The sequence below is a fragment of the Benincasa hispida genome, chromosome 2 (assembly GCF_009727055.1).
Source record: "Benincasa hispida cultivar B227 chromosome 2, ASM972705v1, whole genome shotgun sequence".
Taxonomy (NCBI): Eukaryota; Viridiplantae; Streptophyta; class Magnoliopsida; order Cucurbitales; family Cucurbitaceae; genus Benincasa; species Benincasa hispida.
The window spans coordinates 31,862,328-31,880,546 of record NC_052350.1 but is presented as its reverse complement, the minus strand read 5'-3'; the positions used below and the strand labels follow the sequence as shown (position 1 = coordinate 31,880,546).

At 35.5% G+C, this 18,219-nt stretch overlaps 1 protein-coding gene across 1 annotated transcript in view; it reads right to left on the bottom strand.

Annotated features, from left to right (window-relative positions):
• Nucleotides 1-6,487: 6,487 nt before the first annotated feature.
• The window catches only part of LOC120071230, a 41,933-nt gene continuing 30,201 nt past the window's right edge, over nucleotides 6,488-18,219 (bottom strand). The window contains exons 9-13 of the mRNA XM_039023363.1: nucleotides 9,496-9,958; nucleotides 9,030-9,407; nucleotides 8,439-8,642; nucleotides 7,513-7,646; nucleotides 6,488-6,942 (exon numbers count right to left, since the gene is read on the bottom strand). Coding sequence (XP_038879291.1) covers nucleotides 6,720-6,942; nucleotides 7,513-7,646; nucleotides 8,439-8,642; nucleotides 9,030-9,407; nucleotides 9,496-9,958 — 1,402 coding nt within the window. The 3' untranslated portion in view covers nucleotides 6,488-6,719. The remainder of the gene's footprint in view (nucleotides 6,943-7,512; nucleotides 7,647-8,438; nucleotides 8,643-9,029; nucleotides 9,408-9,495; nucleotides 9,959-18,219) is intronic.

Below are 18,219 nucleotides of genomic sequence, written 5' to 3'. Positions count from 1 at the left end.
GGGAAGAGGATGAGTTTGATGAGGTTGCACATAATGTGAAGAGTTGCCCCCTATGATGCAGATGCAGAGTCAAACTGATTATGTTAGTCCGATGATGATGATGCCAGCATTTGGTTTAGGACATTATGACTCAGAGGCTGGTCCTTCGTCTTCATACGTGCATGGACATGGTCAGGGTCATGGAGATCATAATGAATATTTATATTATGAAGCGTCTGCAGAGGTACCAGAGCAATATCAAGAAGAACCCGAGCAACCTCAAGTTCGAAGTCGACGACGACAACCAACTCGAAATCGACGATGTTCGCCTTGTGAGACACATTGATTTTTGTAAATATTTTTATATAAATGAGATATTTAATTTACGACTTTTTATTTTTATGAGTTATTATTTTTTTTAATTTGTTCTTTTTAGAGTTTAAATAAAATAATAAATATTTTTAGAATTTTTTTTTATAAAAAGAAAAATTAAAAAAAAAAAGAAAAAAAAGAAAGGATTAGAAAGAAGAAGGTGGAATGTGTAATAATTAAAAAGGAAAAAAAAAAAGGAAAATTTGTACCGTATTCTCGCTCTCTATCAAAATCTCACTCACGCTCATGCTCTCGTTCTCGCTCTCGCTCAAAATCTCACTCTCTCAAACTCTCGCTGTCTCTCATAATCTCGCTCTCAAATTTGATTGGGAAGTTCAATGGCAAAAAGAAGGAGATTCATTAGCTCGTTATTTAGTCAGATTTGCTGAGATGACAGAATCCGTTTGAAAACAACAATATTTTCCTAAAAAAAAAAGGAAGGTCGAGGGTTCAAAATTCGACCTATCTAGGTCGAATTGTCGAATTTTGAACCCTCGATTTATTTAAAACAATAATATTTTTACAAATAGTTTGAAAACAACAATATTTTCCTAAATAGTTTCTAAAAGTACAATATCCTTTTAATTTTCCCGTTTAGAATGACCTCTAGTGCAAAACCCACCTAACTATTTATTCGTAAAGTAGGGTTCATGGGAGATAGTTCCCATTCCAAACGTAGACCCAATCAGAATCATCTTACATAATCGAGCTCATATTTCAAACTGGTGCAGTAATTGCCAGTGCTCTTATACCCGATTTGGCAGACTTGAACACCTTCTTCTTCTTCTTCTTCTTCTTCTATATGAGGGGGAAAATCTTGCGATTGCCTATGACTTTTGGCTCAACACATCATTTTGATTGTTGTTTATACAAAGACAACAATAATCGAATGGAACATAGAAAATAAGGGAGAAAGGGATTGAAATTGGTAGAAATTAGGCAAAATACATGAATGGGTAAAATTGTAATACATTAAAAAAAAAGGATAAAGGGGTTGAAATTGGTAGAAATTAGGCAAAATACATACATGGGTAAAATTTTAATACATTAAAAAAAAAACTAATATTTCGCTATATTTGCAAAGTCAAAAAGCTCAAAGTCACCCTTGCAATTTGCCCAATTTATTTTGCCACCCACGGCAGTTTTCCTTCTTTATTGTTTTATGTGCTCTTTTTTTTTTTTTTTTTTAAGAATATGTGATATTATTATACAATGACAAGGAGGATCCCACAGTTCGGGATCAAGGCAACAAAGCAACAAAGCAGAAGTAAAGATAGGGAATCAAAACCAAAACAAAGCCAATAGGATGAAACAGAACAAAACCAACACATATACGCAAACTCGCAAACCACCAGAAGGATAGGCAGAGAGAAAAACCCAAAACCCCATAAACTACGGGCTACAACAAAACAAAGAACAATGTGAAGTTCAAAAAGAAAAAAAAACATTCGTACACACACTAGATAAGACCAAGAAGGTCAACCCGCCAGGAAGTAGCACGAGCACGAACCGTAGAGACCATAAGGTGAACCAGAGCAGACATCGACCTCGGTCGACCTCCATGCAGCCGTCGATTACGCTCTTGCCAGATGTAGTATATGGACGCACACCAGAAAACACAGAACAACTTACTACGCACCCTCTTACCCAACCCCACTCGGCACAACCAACTTAACTCTACATCCCAACCAGCCACCCGATGTGTCGAACCCAATGACGCAACACACTAGACCACACCTCTCTCCCAAACCCACACTCAAAAAATAAATGATCTCGCGACTCCACACCTTCCCCACACAAAAGACACCCCCCTCTGACAACACACCCCAACTCCTCAACCAATTCCGCGTACCCAACCTGTCCCTCACTGCTAACCATGCACAGAAGGAGAGACACGGAATACCACCCCCGCCCACAAAATACCAGCCCAAGACACCCTATGACGACGAGGACGTATACCTGTCTCTTATACACATCTAGATGTGTATAAGAGACAGAATACCACCCCCGCCCACAAAATACCAGCCCAAGACACCCTATGACGACGAGGACATATACTCTCCCAAGCACTAGCGATAGAGAACCGACCACTAGCATCCGGCACCCAAACCCAATAATCCTCTCCCCTCACCCTAGGCCCCACTGCCTAGATAAAACCCCAGATCTCAAGCAGCTCCCAAGACACTATAGGCCACCTCCAACCTCTCTCACCATCCAAGAACTTTGACAACTGCGCTTCCAAACTACTCTTTGCATCCTGAACCACCGTAGACTCGTATGAATCCAAAATCGCGCCCCCGGCAGCCAAGGGTCCCACCAAACAAAACAAGACTGTCCATCGCCAATCATCAAACGAACCAGATGCTTGAATCTATCTCTACTTCGCAAGATAGCCCTCAAGCACCAAGACCTCCCAACATCACTCCTAACTGCCCACAACGACCACCCACACAAAACGCAAAAATTGATTAATGTGCTCTTTTTTTAAGAAATCTTTTATACGCTCTTTTATTGTATACCATTAAAATTTATTAATGTATGAAAATTAAATTTATTATCAATAAATTACATTAAATTTTAATAACAATGAATCTAACTAAACAATGAATTTAACCATCTCAATTCAACAAATTAATTTATTTAAATAGACACTTTCTTTTATATTTAAATATATATTTACCATTTCAATGACTATCACTAATGAATGTGACATTTTCCTATATTTAAAAAAATTCAACAATTTTATCATTTAAAATAATTTTCCTTAAAAGTATCAATTTATTAATTAATAGTATATTTGGTTAATTAATTATCATCATGATTCATTTAGAATGAAGCTAATTTTGATATCTCATGCAAAATCAAACAAAGATATTTTAAATTCTCTCAACAATAAGACATATGTTATTCCATATGCATTCGTTGAAAGCCTTAAGTCAAACGGTCCCTAAAGATCTGTTTGAAATATTTTTTCAAATGCTTAAAATAATATTTTTAAGTGCAGAAAAAATATTAACACAAAAAATATCATTGCAAATAGATCATGTATTCAAATAAATCATTGAATTGAAAAATTAATTAACAATAAACCAAGTGATGATTAAGTTTATTTTTTTATATATATACTCACCAAACAACACGCGGCCTGCCAAACAAAGGCCCACGAGAAGTATAGTATATGCTCTCTTATAGGGAAAAAAAAATCTAATCAGTATAATGAAAAAGACTAACGAGAAAGCAGATTTTAACTTTTCATTTGTAAAAATAACAAATCAACATTTCATTCATAAAAATAGAAAAACAAATTAAAAATAAAATATAAACGGATTTATAAAAGTCTAAACCATCCTCAGCTATACAAATGAAATTGCAAATGACTTATTAAAAAATATTTGTAATTACATTGTAATTAAAACAAACATTTACAGACTATTGATTAGCCTAATTCTAGCACTACACCGACCTCTTTTCTAATTAAATTGCCACCATTTTCCTCTTTGAAATCGGCTCCACTGCCAACAATGGTGCGGTCATAAATAGAATTTCAAGGCGTTAATGTCAACACCTTCCATATGCTTGACATACCTTTTCACAATGGCTCGATAGGAATCACTCTAAAAAGAAGAGATTTTGGGACTTGAACTCTTGGTCGATGGTCCATTAATCGAGCTTTTCATCTATGCACCAATGGATTTGATTGGTTAAGTCAAACCTCCAAATTAGACTTGTCGTCAATTGAGAACAAAAAAATAGAATCAGTAAGAAATAAATGAAAACTGAAAAATTAGGTAAGATAAAAAACTTGAAAAGAAAGATAAGATCAAACAGGAAAAAATAATTATATTCGATTTTGAAAAAAGATTACATCCAATTTTTAGAATTCGAAAATGTAGAGAGATAATTTAGGAGAAAATCAGGATTTATGCTAAAAAAATTGCAAATGACAGAATTAGTTGCAACATAACTGAAAGTCCAGATGGGGCATTTTAGAGTTAAAGAAAAATTAATTACACAGTAATTTTTATGTGGATTTTGTAGTCATCTTTTTGGCGATACTTTATGTGACATATAGATACAGTGTAATTACTTTCCAAACTACGCTCAATAAATTCAATAAACTTAAAAACAAATACACTATAATTGAAAGTCATTTAACCAAATCATCTACATTGCTTTTGAACTTATCCAAAATTCTGTAACAATACTTTTTCTTGGTTCTAGACTAAAATATTAGTTTAGAAAGTGAAGGTTGGATTGATAAAAACTTTATCTAGACAATTGCATAAAGAAACCGACTTAGATTGGAGTATGAAAATTCCAATTAAAAATCATCAATTGAAATTACCAACCAATCATGATGTGGCGTTGATGTCAATCGTGGAGATCTCATGAATAAAAGAGAAACAACCAGTCTTCGATGATGGTACATCCTTTCCTTGATCAGATCGATCAAGGTGGGTATAAGACCCCCACGGCGTAAGGTTAATACCAACACCGTCTATATGCTTGACCTATCTTTTCACAATGACTCGATAGGAATCACTTTGGAAATAAGAGACTCTATGACTTGAACTATTAGTTGTGGTCAATTAAGTGAGTCTTTCATTTTGCACAAGTGTTGATCAGTTAAGTCAAACCTCCAAAATGACTTTTCGTCGATTGAGAACAAAAAATAAAATCAATAAAAAAAAAGATGAAAATTGAAAAATTAGATAAAATAAAATTTGAAATTGAAGATAATATCAAATATGACAATTGAAAAAAAAAAGTTACTTTCGATTTTTAAAATTCAAAAAGTGTAGGGAGATAATGTAGGAAAAAATCTGCCAATAGAAGGATGGGAACACGTGTGATATGAATTTGATGAAATTTCTGATTTGCTATTCTTCTCCGTGGAATCTTTAAAACAAAAAAATAATATGATTCAAAATAAAAATGATTAATTAATAAAAATGAGATTTTTTTTTTATATTCCATGTTTATAACAAATTTATAATAAAGATAATCATAAAAACAATTTATAAAACGTATGATTTAATTATGATTAAGAGAAAATCTATTATAAATATAAAAAGTTAGATAGGAAAACTAATATAATATAAGATTTAAAAATCCAAAATAAGATAATCATAGAAACAATTTAAAAATAAGACAATATGATATTTTAAATTTCAAACCAAGATTTGAAAATTAGTTGTGGTAGAAGATTGAATATTCAAACTAACTATTAAATTTGATACAAAAATTCAAAACTATTAAATCACAAGATCTATGAAAAATTATCCACAATAATGAGATTTATGAAAAAATTATCCATGTTAGTTGGCATTGAAAATCTGTATATAGTTGAGCAATTAATTAAAGTCTCACAATTAAAAGAGAGGATAAGGGCATTTTAGGATTTCAAAAAGTTGACTCACGTGATATCCATGCATTTTGCTATAATTAAAAAATACTCCACCTTTTGCTATTTTTTCAAATGATAGTGTATTTACTACTATATACCTGATTATTCCTAATGAAAAAGAATAAATAATAAATGTTCAATACTACAAACTCCTCCCACTGGAATGAAAAAGAAAGGAAAAAAAAGGCACAAATAGTAAGTATGGCCAAATCGAGTAAAAGCATTGAGAGAAGGATGAAGTTTTTCAATATTTTCACAAACAGTTGAAGCTACGAGGAGCTATCAAAACTCCCAAAGGACACATGGATCTTCAACCTTCCCATCAAGAAAAGCATACGAATCAGCTGCTTATAGAAATCATGATAACAACCAATGCCCAAGCCCACAGCATAGGCCCAGACCTAAAGGGAACTCTAGGGATCGCATGTCCCAGAATGGGAAGACAAACCCTCAGTCCCTAGGTCAGTTCAGCCGGGCATGAGCCCATTTCACAAAAGAGAGAATGTGGCTGAGATCACTGGTCGAACTCGACAACCTCAACAATTCCACCCATGCTAACACCGCCAGCATTCCACACACCCCAAACAAATGACAGATAATGAGTGTCCTGTAAATAATGTTCTACCACCTCACAAGGTAAGCGATATTTCAATGCTTAGCTGAATATAATATTATGTTGTGTACTCAGGCATCAGAATTGATGTAACACAGCACTACACTAGTACAGAGTTAGCTTAGGCAAAGATGCAAAAAGGAAGGTGTGACTTGCCAAGATCTGTGTGCCAACCATAATGATTGACTTGATAAACAATTTTGCTCAAAATCTTGTTTCAAAAATTAAATATTTCGACTCAAAAATTCAAAATACAAAAAAAGCAACTACAAATAAAATTTACAAGAACCATTCTGCTGGCAACCCTACGACTGGACTTTACAAAAGAAAAATAAGAAGACTAAACCATTATGATGCTTCATCATCGGCTAAACTGTGATCATTTAGCGTGGTATCAATAGCTGAGTCAGGCTTGGGCATAGAATCGTTCGTCTGTCTAGTGGAGATTACCCGATCGAGCGTTTCATCAGGAACCAAGATTCCTGTTGTTTCCAGGTCTGCTACAATTGCAATGGCTGCATCTAGTTCCCCAAGATCAAGGCACAGGGTGATAACCTCATCATATAAAGGGCTGCAATACAGAGACATCCCAAGAGTTCAAACATAGATACATACTTGTGTGGCCAAAATTGTCAGAGACAATTCAAAATTATTACGGTGGTCAGAAGTTTCAGGGTTTAAAAAATCCTGGCCGTCATTACGTATAATTAACGACAGTGTATTTATTGGTGGATGAATTTACATGTATCTATAAATTTATGTCTATAAATTTATGACCTGTGATTTAATTTAATGACTTGGACACATACACCTATACATAAACATTATATCCAACATGGGTTGTTGCAATAGAATATGAATCCAATAAGAGATTTTAGTAACCTTACAACTCACTAAAAGTTGTCCACCTGAGTACAATTCAACTAGTTTAGGAATATCATCGACCAAAAAGTCGTTGGTTCAAATCTTCCACCTCCACAATTATAAGAATTCAAAATAAATAAACCTCACTAAAAGAGATGGAGTATATATGAAGTTAAAAATACGAAGTATAACTTTTTCATGTCATATTTACAGACAGTTAGGCCTTGACAATAGAAGATAAACTTAGAATCTTTTATCTCAAGAAAAATAAACATACCTCCCAAATGCATAGCCAAGACCATGAGTTGTCTGCAAGATTTTCAAGAAGGAAGAAGGTAAAGGAGCCTTGATGGCAGCTCGCAAGATCATGGCACAGTCGCCAATTGTTGGTGTTCCACCCAATTCTATCACCTGTAATAGTAAATGGAACATTGAATGAAGATTAAACAAAGAAAATTTGAAAACCGTCGAAGTTAAGAGGTCAAGACAAACAATTTTAATGAAAATGATTTCCCAAATGAAATTTTGGAAGCGGAAAATTCTCCTACATTCAGCAACCAATTATCCTCCTATACCATGGATTTGATGGTCAATCATGCAGAAGGATAACGAAGCTCTCTCTTATGATGGGCTTTATCACAGTTTTTGGTGCTAGACATTTATGTATCTAGTATCTCTTATACAAGAAATGCATGATGAGTAAACACAGTTGCACATTTTTGTTCCTGTCCTTTTGCTCAACTCTTTTGGAATGACATGATGGCTACCTTTAGGTGGGAGATGGTCTTCCCAAAGGAAAAACTTATCCAGACTTTTTCTATCGTATCATTTTCCTTATTTTATCTTGATGTAAATAATGTAAATGGGAGATTCTCATTTTAGTTCTTATAGGATATCCCCTCGTTTTGTCCAAGTGGAAATGTTTGTTGTAATTATTTTGAACTACTTCCCCCTATAAATTTCATGCATTGATAAAATTGTTTCTTTTATATTTATATAAATAAATAAATAACAAGTGTAGGAAGAAAAAAAGAGATAAGAAGATGCAAAGCACCAACTAATCTTAAAAATTATTCCCAAGTCTATGAAGGTTTGTTCATAATTCACTCAAATGTCGACGGTAAGTTAAGATAGAGAGAGAATAAGATAATAAAAGGACAATCCTAATGTAAGGTAAAAAAGATAAGGGTAGAGAGAAATTGCCTTGTGCATAATTTTAATAGCCAGCTCCACTTCCCATTCCTGTGACCACCTCCTCGGAGGTCTGTTCTTAAGTTCTCTCTCCCAAGTCCAACCCCAAACATCAGCTATTGTGTACATGTCAGATACATCAAAGACTTTCCTCTTTCGCAACTCTTTAAATGCCTCAAATATATCTTCAGGAAACCAATCTTCATCACGATCATCCTGCATCCACACATTAAAGTAGGAAAATATAAGCACACGTGGAAATGTTTTTATTTAATGGGAAAAAAATGTAAAGTGGACATATGTTTTCATCACTGAGAAGCTAATTTTGAACATTTAGTTCCCAAAATTATTGTTAACACACACTCTAACAGCTTATCTTGATTTTTCCTCCTTTCCAGTCTCGATTTCATTTTTCAGTCTATGAAATCTAATGCAGCTGGCACATCATCCCTTCCTAAAATTTCATTTCCATAATATCTTCCCCAACCGTTCTAAATAACCCTTTGAATATGAATGCTTAGATAATTAGCTCAGTTAACTAGTTTGAGGATATTTTAGCATTGAGAATAGACAAGGAAAAAAAACAGAAGTTAGGAGTTCGACCTCGAGTGATGCTCGAGAACTTCTCCTCCTTGACTTTTTGGATGTTGTGGGTTGGTCAACATCTTTTAACAATTGGACACCTATCATTTGAAGAGGCTTCTTAGCTTCAACTTCCTTCTTAATAACTCTTTCACCATCTTGATTCTCAGTTTGTTCTACCTCCTCTTCCTCCTCAGCTTCTTCTTCTTCAATCTCCTTTGCAACGTCTTCAACAGTGTCAACATCATCCAAAGAATCAAGAGGTTCTGATTTATCATCTTCAGAAGGTTTAACATTATTACTGTCCAAGCCTTCTCCGAGAAAGCGGCGTTTCCAGAACTCTGTATTTCCTTCATGTAGCTTTATTCGTGAAATTAGTTCATCCAGCTCTTCATCAACCTGAAGATATGATGTACTATTTGTTAATAGAAAACTTCAATGGCTGTTAATATTTCTTTAAAAAATGAACATCAAATGACTTGTAAACCTCTTCTTCCTCCTCCTCCACAGGGGGGACCCAAAGGGGCCGACCACGAGACCGGTTTATTCTCCTTGCTTTTTGAACACGCTGGTAAAGAACATTTCTAGTTCCGTCAATTGGTAAACCTTGTGCTTCTAATTCTTCTTTTAATTCTGATACAATCATCTTACTTGCAGCCTTTGGCTTTAAAACATTTTGGTCAGGACCCTTTATTATTTTCTTCAATCTCTCCACGACTCTATGATAATCAGCTTCAGATGCACCCCCGAGAGCCGCAAGGCCTTCATTCTGCAAGGTTTTCAAAATCTTTCGGTGGTGCATCTTCCAATCCTCTAGACATCGTTGCTTAAAGGATGTCTCCATAGGATTTGAATAGATGAATCCATCTGCATCAGGATCTAGAGGAGTTTTTCCTCTTCGAGGGACCCACCTCTTGCGTTCTCCAGTGAGTCCACCCTCTTCAATGTATCTGATTCACATGCAGAGCCAGTTCATACCACTTTAAACAAACAGGATCCGAACAAACTGAAGCAGTAAACTTTCATATTGTTTCATGCCCATATATTTTTGTCTTTTGGATTGGCAATTTCATACCTACAACAACAAAGCTTGTAACCCAAGAAAATCATCCACTAATAGAAAGCACGTTAAAACTCATTGTAATTCCAGGTGAACTTGAGTTAGTCATCCAAAATATTTTAACTGAATGTTTTAACTCGAGTCAAATATTAAGTCCCAAAACATTTGCTTTTAGCTGATAAATAAAGTCAGGCAATGTAAAACTCACATGAGACAGCACAGTGATTTCAAGATATTAGCAGCTCAGTATCAATCTTCAATAAATAAAAACAAGTTCTACTTAATTAATGACAGATCAATGTGGTTCTAAGAATGATTGAGATACAACTCGTCCTCAATGGAATTTGATTTTAAAAAATTGTTTGGAAAAACAGGTGAAAAAATGATTTAAGAAAAAAGAAATCAATTTAAGTATCTTTAGAGAAATTAACAATCTAAAGTGTCGCTTCTTGAATGATTCTAGATGATAAAAAATGTCACTAAAAAAATTTTATATACAAAAAGCACTTTACACAACATATGACTAAATTTAGAAATCATTTTTGGATAATTATCTCACAAGAGTTCCTTCAAAATACCATAAGTGCTTTTTATTTGTAAGATTTTTTTAAACACACACATTTGATCATCTAAATTCATTCAAGAAGTTATATTATTAATTTTTTAAAGGTGCTTATGGAAAAAATGACTTGGTTTAAAAAAGCATTATTTTCTTAAGTTACTCCAAAAACACTATGAGATCGGGACTATCTGAAGCTACATCCTAATTGTCAAGGATCCTCCAGGCATGCTAATCCTGAGCTGACACCATGGCTTACTGATCCATTTTATGTCAATGATCAAATTGGATTCGTTGCTGGTATACTGTTTTTACTTGACCTTGCATCAATCCACCCTGTTATCCTGTTTTAAAGAAGGCCATTACCCAGTCCACAACATAATTCAGGTATGGTTGTTTGTGTCCCAACTAGATGAGGTCTCAAGTTCATAAGTTTCAGTCTGATCCTAATATTATTGGTAATTCTGAAATATAGATGGATCTAGGATTTTTTTAAAGAAGGAAACCAAAACTTTTCATTAAGTTAATGAAAAAAGAGCCTAATGATCAAGATACAAAAAGTTAATAGCAAAAAGATATACACTATAGAAACATAAAAGCTACACAGCCAAAACAACATAACAGAGAAAAACGTCCAACCAGGAAGTAAAACAAAACAACAAACTTAATAAGTCTCAACAGAAATAATTGAGCTGCCATAGATGTCATGAATCGAACTATAGATGGATCTAGTCGCTACTCGCTATGTGAGAAACAATTCTTTACTCTTATTCAATTTCCAGATTTTCATCAAGCTGGCTCTTTAGGATGGGTAATGAAGCAGGGTATAGAGAGATATTTTTTTCTTATTCTGTGAGTGATTGAGAAAGACTCAATATATACAAGAAGATTATCAATTAATGTGCTGAAGTTAAGCTATCAATCTAAATCTATATGGAAAGATAAATTACAAGATCCAAGGAAATAATCTAAATTAATTCTCTAATTTACAACTACATAATTTAGCTAGATTTTCTACACTCCCCCTGAATGGTATATGCTGTCATTCCAAGCTTGGAAATTAGTCCACCAAGGTTTGTTTGATGCAAAGCCTTAGTTAATATGTCGACTACGTGTTGTTGGGAAGGCACATATCTCAAGTTGATAGTTTTTGTCTCAATCTTCTCAATGATAAAATGGAAATCTATCTCGACATGCTTCATTCTATCATGATATATTGGATTTTTCACAATGGTTATGGCAGATTGATTATCACACAAGACTTCTATTGTACCTTTAGTCTTAATTCAGAGCTTAGTGAGAAGTGTTTTAGCCAAATTCCTTCACAAATTCCATGGAGCTAAGGACCAAAATTCAGCTTCAACACTACTTCGAGCTACAACTTGTTGTTTCTTGCTTTGCCAAGTTACCAAGTTTCCCCATACATAAAAGCAATATCCTAACATAGACTTACGATCAATAGGGGATCCAGCCCAATTTGCATAAGTGTAAACTTCTAGGCCTCTAACGATCTAGTCATGGTTTTTTTGAACTTGAGGCCCTTTCCAAGATCACGTTTGAGATATCTCAATATTCTATAGACCGCTTCCATATGTTCCTTAGAAGGTTTTTTCAAAATTGACTTACCACACTAACTGCAAAGCTAATATATAGTTGATATATTAATTTTCTCACCAGCCGTGATACTTGCCTTGATCAACTGGTTCATCTTCGGGATTAACTCCAAGTTTTGAATTTGCATCCATAGGTGTATCAGCCGATTTGCAACCACTCATTCCAGTCTCCTTTAAGAATCTAGTATTTTCATTAAGTGACAGAAATTCCTTTAATGGATCTTGCTACTTCCATCCCTAGGAAGTACCTTAGACGTCCCAAGTCTTTGATCTCAAAAGGATTTTTTTTACGGGAGTTGCTTTAGTCAAGTTATCTCATTGGAAACATTTCCTGAAGAATTATATCATCAACATGTACTATTAAACCAATGATTTTACTTGGGAAAAATGTTTGATAAATAGAGTGTGATTGGATTGACACTAAGTATAGCAATCTTGTTTCAACACAGTGGTAAACTTTTCAAACCAGGCTCGAGGTGACTCTTTCAGTCCATAAAGAGACTTCCCGAGTTTACATACCTTTCTTTTAGTATATCTATCCTCAAATCCCAGGGTTCATGTACACTTCCTCCACTAGATCACCATTTAAAAATGCACTCTTTACATCAAGTTGAAATAATAGCCAAAAACGTGTAGCAATAGAAAGAAGTACCCAGATAGTATTTAACTTGGCGACTGGAGCAAAAGTTTCTTGATAGTCAATCCCATAAGCTTGGGTGAATCCTTTGGCCACAAATCGAGCTTTGAATATCTCTATACTACCATCTGGTTTATGTTTGGTTGAAAAGATCCATTTGCATCCAACTGTGTGTTTACCTAGGGGCAAATCTGTAGGGCCTGTAACTCCTCTAGAATAGCTGCTTTCCATTCAGGTTTCTATAATGCTTCCTGCACAATGTTTGGAATTTGTACCTGATCTAGTGACATCATAAATGCTCTTAAAAGTGGTGACAGATTAATATAAGTGGTACGGTATAGGATGTTGAGTGCATGAGCGAACACCTTTCTTAGAACAATAGGTCTGTTCATGTCATCTTTTGATGTCTAGTATATTGTTTCAGTCTCTGGGATTTTGGTTTAGATCATGGCTTTGCTGAACTTGTGTAGATTGTATTTCATTTCTCTCAAGCTCCCTTGCACTTCATGAGTAAACTTGTAGTTCAGATTCAAAGGTAGATATGGGGGTTGGCTTAGAAGAAGGTACATGAGCATTTTCAGAAGATGAGATTAAAGGAAAGTCAGGAATACAGTGCCAATTTTGTGATTCAAGATCATAATGCTCCCCCTGAATCGCAGAATTGAAAGAACATGACTGGTTTTCAAAGAATGTGACATCCATGGTGTGAATGAATTGGTGAGTTGGAGGATGATGTTATACCCTTTCTTATTTGGAGTGTACCCGAGGAAGATGCATTTCATATGCATCAAGTTTACTACAATGTTGGGAATATATATGAACCAATGCAGTACACCGAAATATTTTTGGTGGTAGAGGAGACACGAGATGGGAGGTAGGGAATAGTGTAAGTAGACTTTGTAACGATGTGTTGAATTTCAAAATGCGAGAGAGCAATCTATTTATGAGATAGGTAGCAGTTAAAACAGTTTCAACTCAAAAGGCTTTTGGAACTTGAGAAGTGAGCATTAGGGATCAAGCTACATCGAGGAGGTTGTGATTTTAGCATTCAACAACACCATCTTGTTTGGGTGTGTCAACACAAGAACTTTGGTGAACAATACCATGAGATTGAAGGTAGGGACCAAGAGTAGAGCTGAAAAAATCACGAGCATTGTTAGTTTTATGAACTTTGATATTGGTTTGAAATTGTGTTTGGATCATTTTATGAAAGACTGTGAAGAGTTGGTCAGTCTCAGATTTATCTTTCATGAAGATTGTCCAACTTAAACATGTGTGATCATCAACAAAAAGAAGAAACCAACTTGCCCCATGGATATGTTTTACCCTTGAAGGTCCCCAAATGTCTCCATGGATGAGAGAGAACGGTTGAGATGGACAGTAAGTATGGGGTGAAAAATCAGCACGTGTACTTGGAGAGTTGACAAATTTCACATTGAAAAAACATTCTTTTTATTGAGAAATAAACTTGGAAACAGATGCTTGAGATAGGTAAGGTTGGGATGACCAAGACGATAGTGCAACATCATGACAAGACTACGTTTATTCAAAGACTCATAAACATATGCAAATTTATGATTAGATTGAACTGTATGTTTACTGCATTTCGTTGTTGTTGGAGGACTCATTCCTTTGAGAAGATACAATCTGGCACATAATTCAGCATTGCCAATCATCTTTCCTGATCCCAGGTCTTGAAAAATACAAGAATTTGCAAGGAATTTAATTTCACAATTCAAGTCTTGATTCAACTTGCTCACGAACAACAAATTATACTCCAATTTTGGCACAAGCAAAACTGATTAAAGAGTTATGGAGCTTGAAATTTGAATATTTCCAATCCCAGTTACTTTAGCAAGTGTACCATGAGCAATTCGAACGGAAAGGTTTCCCATATGGAGAGAAAAATATGAGAATAAAGATCTATCACTAGTCATATGATCTGATGCTCCAGAGTCCACTATCCATTCAGATGGAAGGGTTTTGGGCATGAAGAGCACGGGGCTTTTGGTTACCTTGGTGTTGCCTAGTCCCAAAACCACTAGTTTTGTTCAACAATTGATAAAGCATGTCTAATAGATCGTTCGTAAGTGGTTGTTGGTTTGAAGTTTCAGAGACGGCAACATCGCCCCTAGTTTCGAAGTCTGATCTCGTGGCATTTGGCTTCCAATTTGATGGTTTTCCATGTAATTTCCAACAAGTGTCTTTGATATGCCCCAGTTTATGACAATGGTGCAACCATGGTCGTCCTTCGCGCTATCGACTATCACCTCGAGCAACAAGAGCGATTGGATCATGATCTTGTTGGAAAATGAGAGCAGATCCAATTGGAGTACGAGGATGTTCAGTTGGGCCCAACAGTACTTGCTTTCGACTCTCTTCTCTACGAATTTCAGCAAAAGCTTCTCGAAGACTAGGTAATGGCTTAGCATTGAGGATTCGACCACAAACTTCATCCAGAGGTTTATTGGGACACATAAGGAACTTGAAAATTGGTGTATCGAGAACAATAGATGGTTATGCAAAGTTGTTAGCATTCCTATATCTTGTAAACACTTTTGCCCCTATAAATAAAGACCTCTCCCCTCAATTAGAGGGAGAGAATCATTTCCATTCAAATTAAGATTTTGGTAGTACACCAAATTTGGGTATCAGAGCACAAGAGAACCTTGGACTGATGGCCATCCGACGAGCAGGTAACCCAAACGTGGGGGAAAGGCGCGAGCAAGAATAAGAGACGGAAGACACACTTGTCCTCTCTCCAAAGACTACAATGTTACGCTTGCTATCCATTGAAGATTCTTTGGAGGGAATTTACAGAACATTGAGTAATATTCAAGAAACGATGGAGGCACTTACAAGAAGGATGGATTTACTAGCAACACTTCCTCAAAACAACGAAGATGTCCCAATTTTCAACCAGCAATGGGGAAGGAGAGGAAGGCACGATGTCGGACGACCGAGATTTGTGTAGAATCAACAAGAAATACCCCAAGAAAGATCTCCAAAAATTCATAAACACTTTAAGAAAATTCAAGAAAACCAATTGTTCAAGAAGAATATCAAAAAGACCAAGATTGGGATTTCTCGAGTGAATATGATCAAGAAAAGTAGTTTTCTGCTTCAAGAAGGAGACGAGGTGAGAGATATGAAGTTAGAGATGATTCACATGACTATAAAATGAAAATTGACTTGCCAATTTACAATGGGAAGCATGACATCAAAACATTCCCTAATTGGATCAAGAACACCAAGAATTTCTTTGCCTACATGAATACCCCTAATCACAAGAAGGTGCATTTAGTAGCCTTGAAGCTGAAAGTCGATGCCTCGGCTTGGTGGGACCAACTCGAGATCGATAGACAAAGGAATGGCAAGAGACCAATTCTTTCATGGGAGAAAATGAAAAGATTGGTGAAAGAACGTTTCCTTCCACCCAACTACGAGCAAACATTATATAATCAGTATCAAAATTGTAGGTAAGGAATGCAATCGGTGGCTCACATTAAAGAATTCCACCAACTAGGAGCAAAAACAAACTTGATGGAGAACGAGCAACATTTGATTGCAAGATTCGTTGCTGGCCTACATATGGACATCAAAGAAAAGGTAAAACTTCAATCTTTTCACTTATTATTTGAGGCCATTTCCTTTCCTTCAAGAGTGGAGGAATTGAAGAAATTTGCTCCAAGAACTCATTAAAAGAAACTGCAAGGGTACATCCACAAATGCTGGTTTGTATTCACCATTACCTATTCCTAAAACCATTTGGGAGGACTCGTCCGTTGATTTTGTGCTTGGATGGCCCAAAACTTATCATGGATATGATGCACTAATGGTTGTATTAGATCGTTTCAGCAAGATGCTCACTTCTTGGCTCGTAAGAAAACGAATGATGCAATTTACATAGCTAATCCCTTTCTTAGAGAAGTTGTCCGCCTTCATGGAGTTCCTGAATCCATTGTATTAGATAAAGATGTGGAGTTCCTTAGCCATTTTTAGCGCACTCTATGGAAAAAGTTCGATACTATTGAAATTTAGCACTAAACCGACGGGCAAACAGAAGTTACTAATAGAATGTTAAGAAACCTCATTTGGTGCTTAAATGGTTTAAGACCAAAACAATGGGATTTGTCCCCTTTTAATAATATGAAAAATAGATCTACGGGAAGATGTATTTTTGAGGTAGTAGACACCTGAGTTCCTTGACTCATTTTTAATCTTACTAAATTGCCTTCCTTTGTGGATGTTAGTATTGACGCCGAGAATATGGTTGAAGGAATTGAAGAGCTTCATCGAGAAGTTCATAATCATTTGGAGAAGACTACTTTGTCCTATAAAGAAGCTAAAGACAAATCTAGAAAAGAAGTTAATTTTGAAGGAAGCCGAGTGATGATTCATCTACGTAGAGCTCAATTCCCTACGGGCACCTACAAAAAGTTGAAAGATAAGTAGCTTGGACCCTTTAAAGTATTGCAAAAGTATGGTTCCAATGCATATTACCAAGCGATCTACATATGAACCCGGTGTCCAGTGTAGCTAACCTAAAGCCTTATTTTGTTCCTAATGACTTCCATTTGGCATCCTAATTGTCATTCTCGATGGTTTACAGAAAGCAACTATTGTGAGGAGAGGGAGAGTTAGTTGAGAGTTAGTTGTAATGGGTTGTTATTTAAAGTTGTTAGAACTCTTATATCTTATAAACACTTTTGCCACTATAAATAAAGACATTTCCCCTCATTTAGAGGAAGAGAATCATTTCCATTCAAATTGAGATTTTGGTAGGACACCAAAAATCCTTTGTCTCCACAATATTTTTGAAAGAGAGTACCTTCAGTACAACATTTTCCATTCATAATTTTCAAATAAATCCAATTGTTCCCATTGGCGAGAAACGTGGTGTAATAAGTTATAAAGGATAAGTCACCTTGTTTGAGATCTTGAAGAATGGTCTCAATATAGAAAAGTTCTGCAGTGCTCTCTTGATTTGAGAAAGTGTCTCGAGCAACATCCCAAATTTCTTTGACGGTTGAACATGCGAGAAAATTCTATCTGATCTCGATGGTCATGGAGTTGATTAACCAACTCATAACTTGATTGTCTGCAACCCTCCATGTGCGGAACTTTGGATCTTCGAATTTAGGTGAAGTTGCCTTACCCATGTTATAGTCTTCTCATCCACAACCATATATGAACATCATTCACACATGGGGACCATTGAAGATAATTAGGGCCTTTGAATTTGTGATATGTTATTTGAATATTGTTGTTCTCGATTAAGTTGGTAACCTGAGATTCTACTCCTGACATTGGAACAAGAGGAAAAGAAGAAAAAGGGGGAA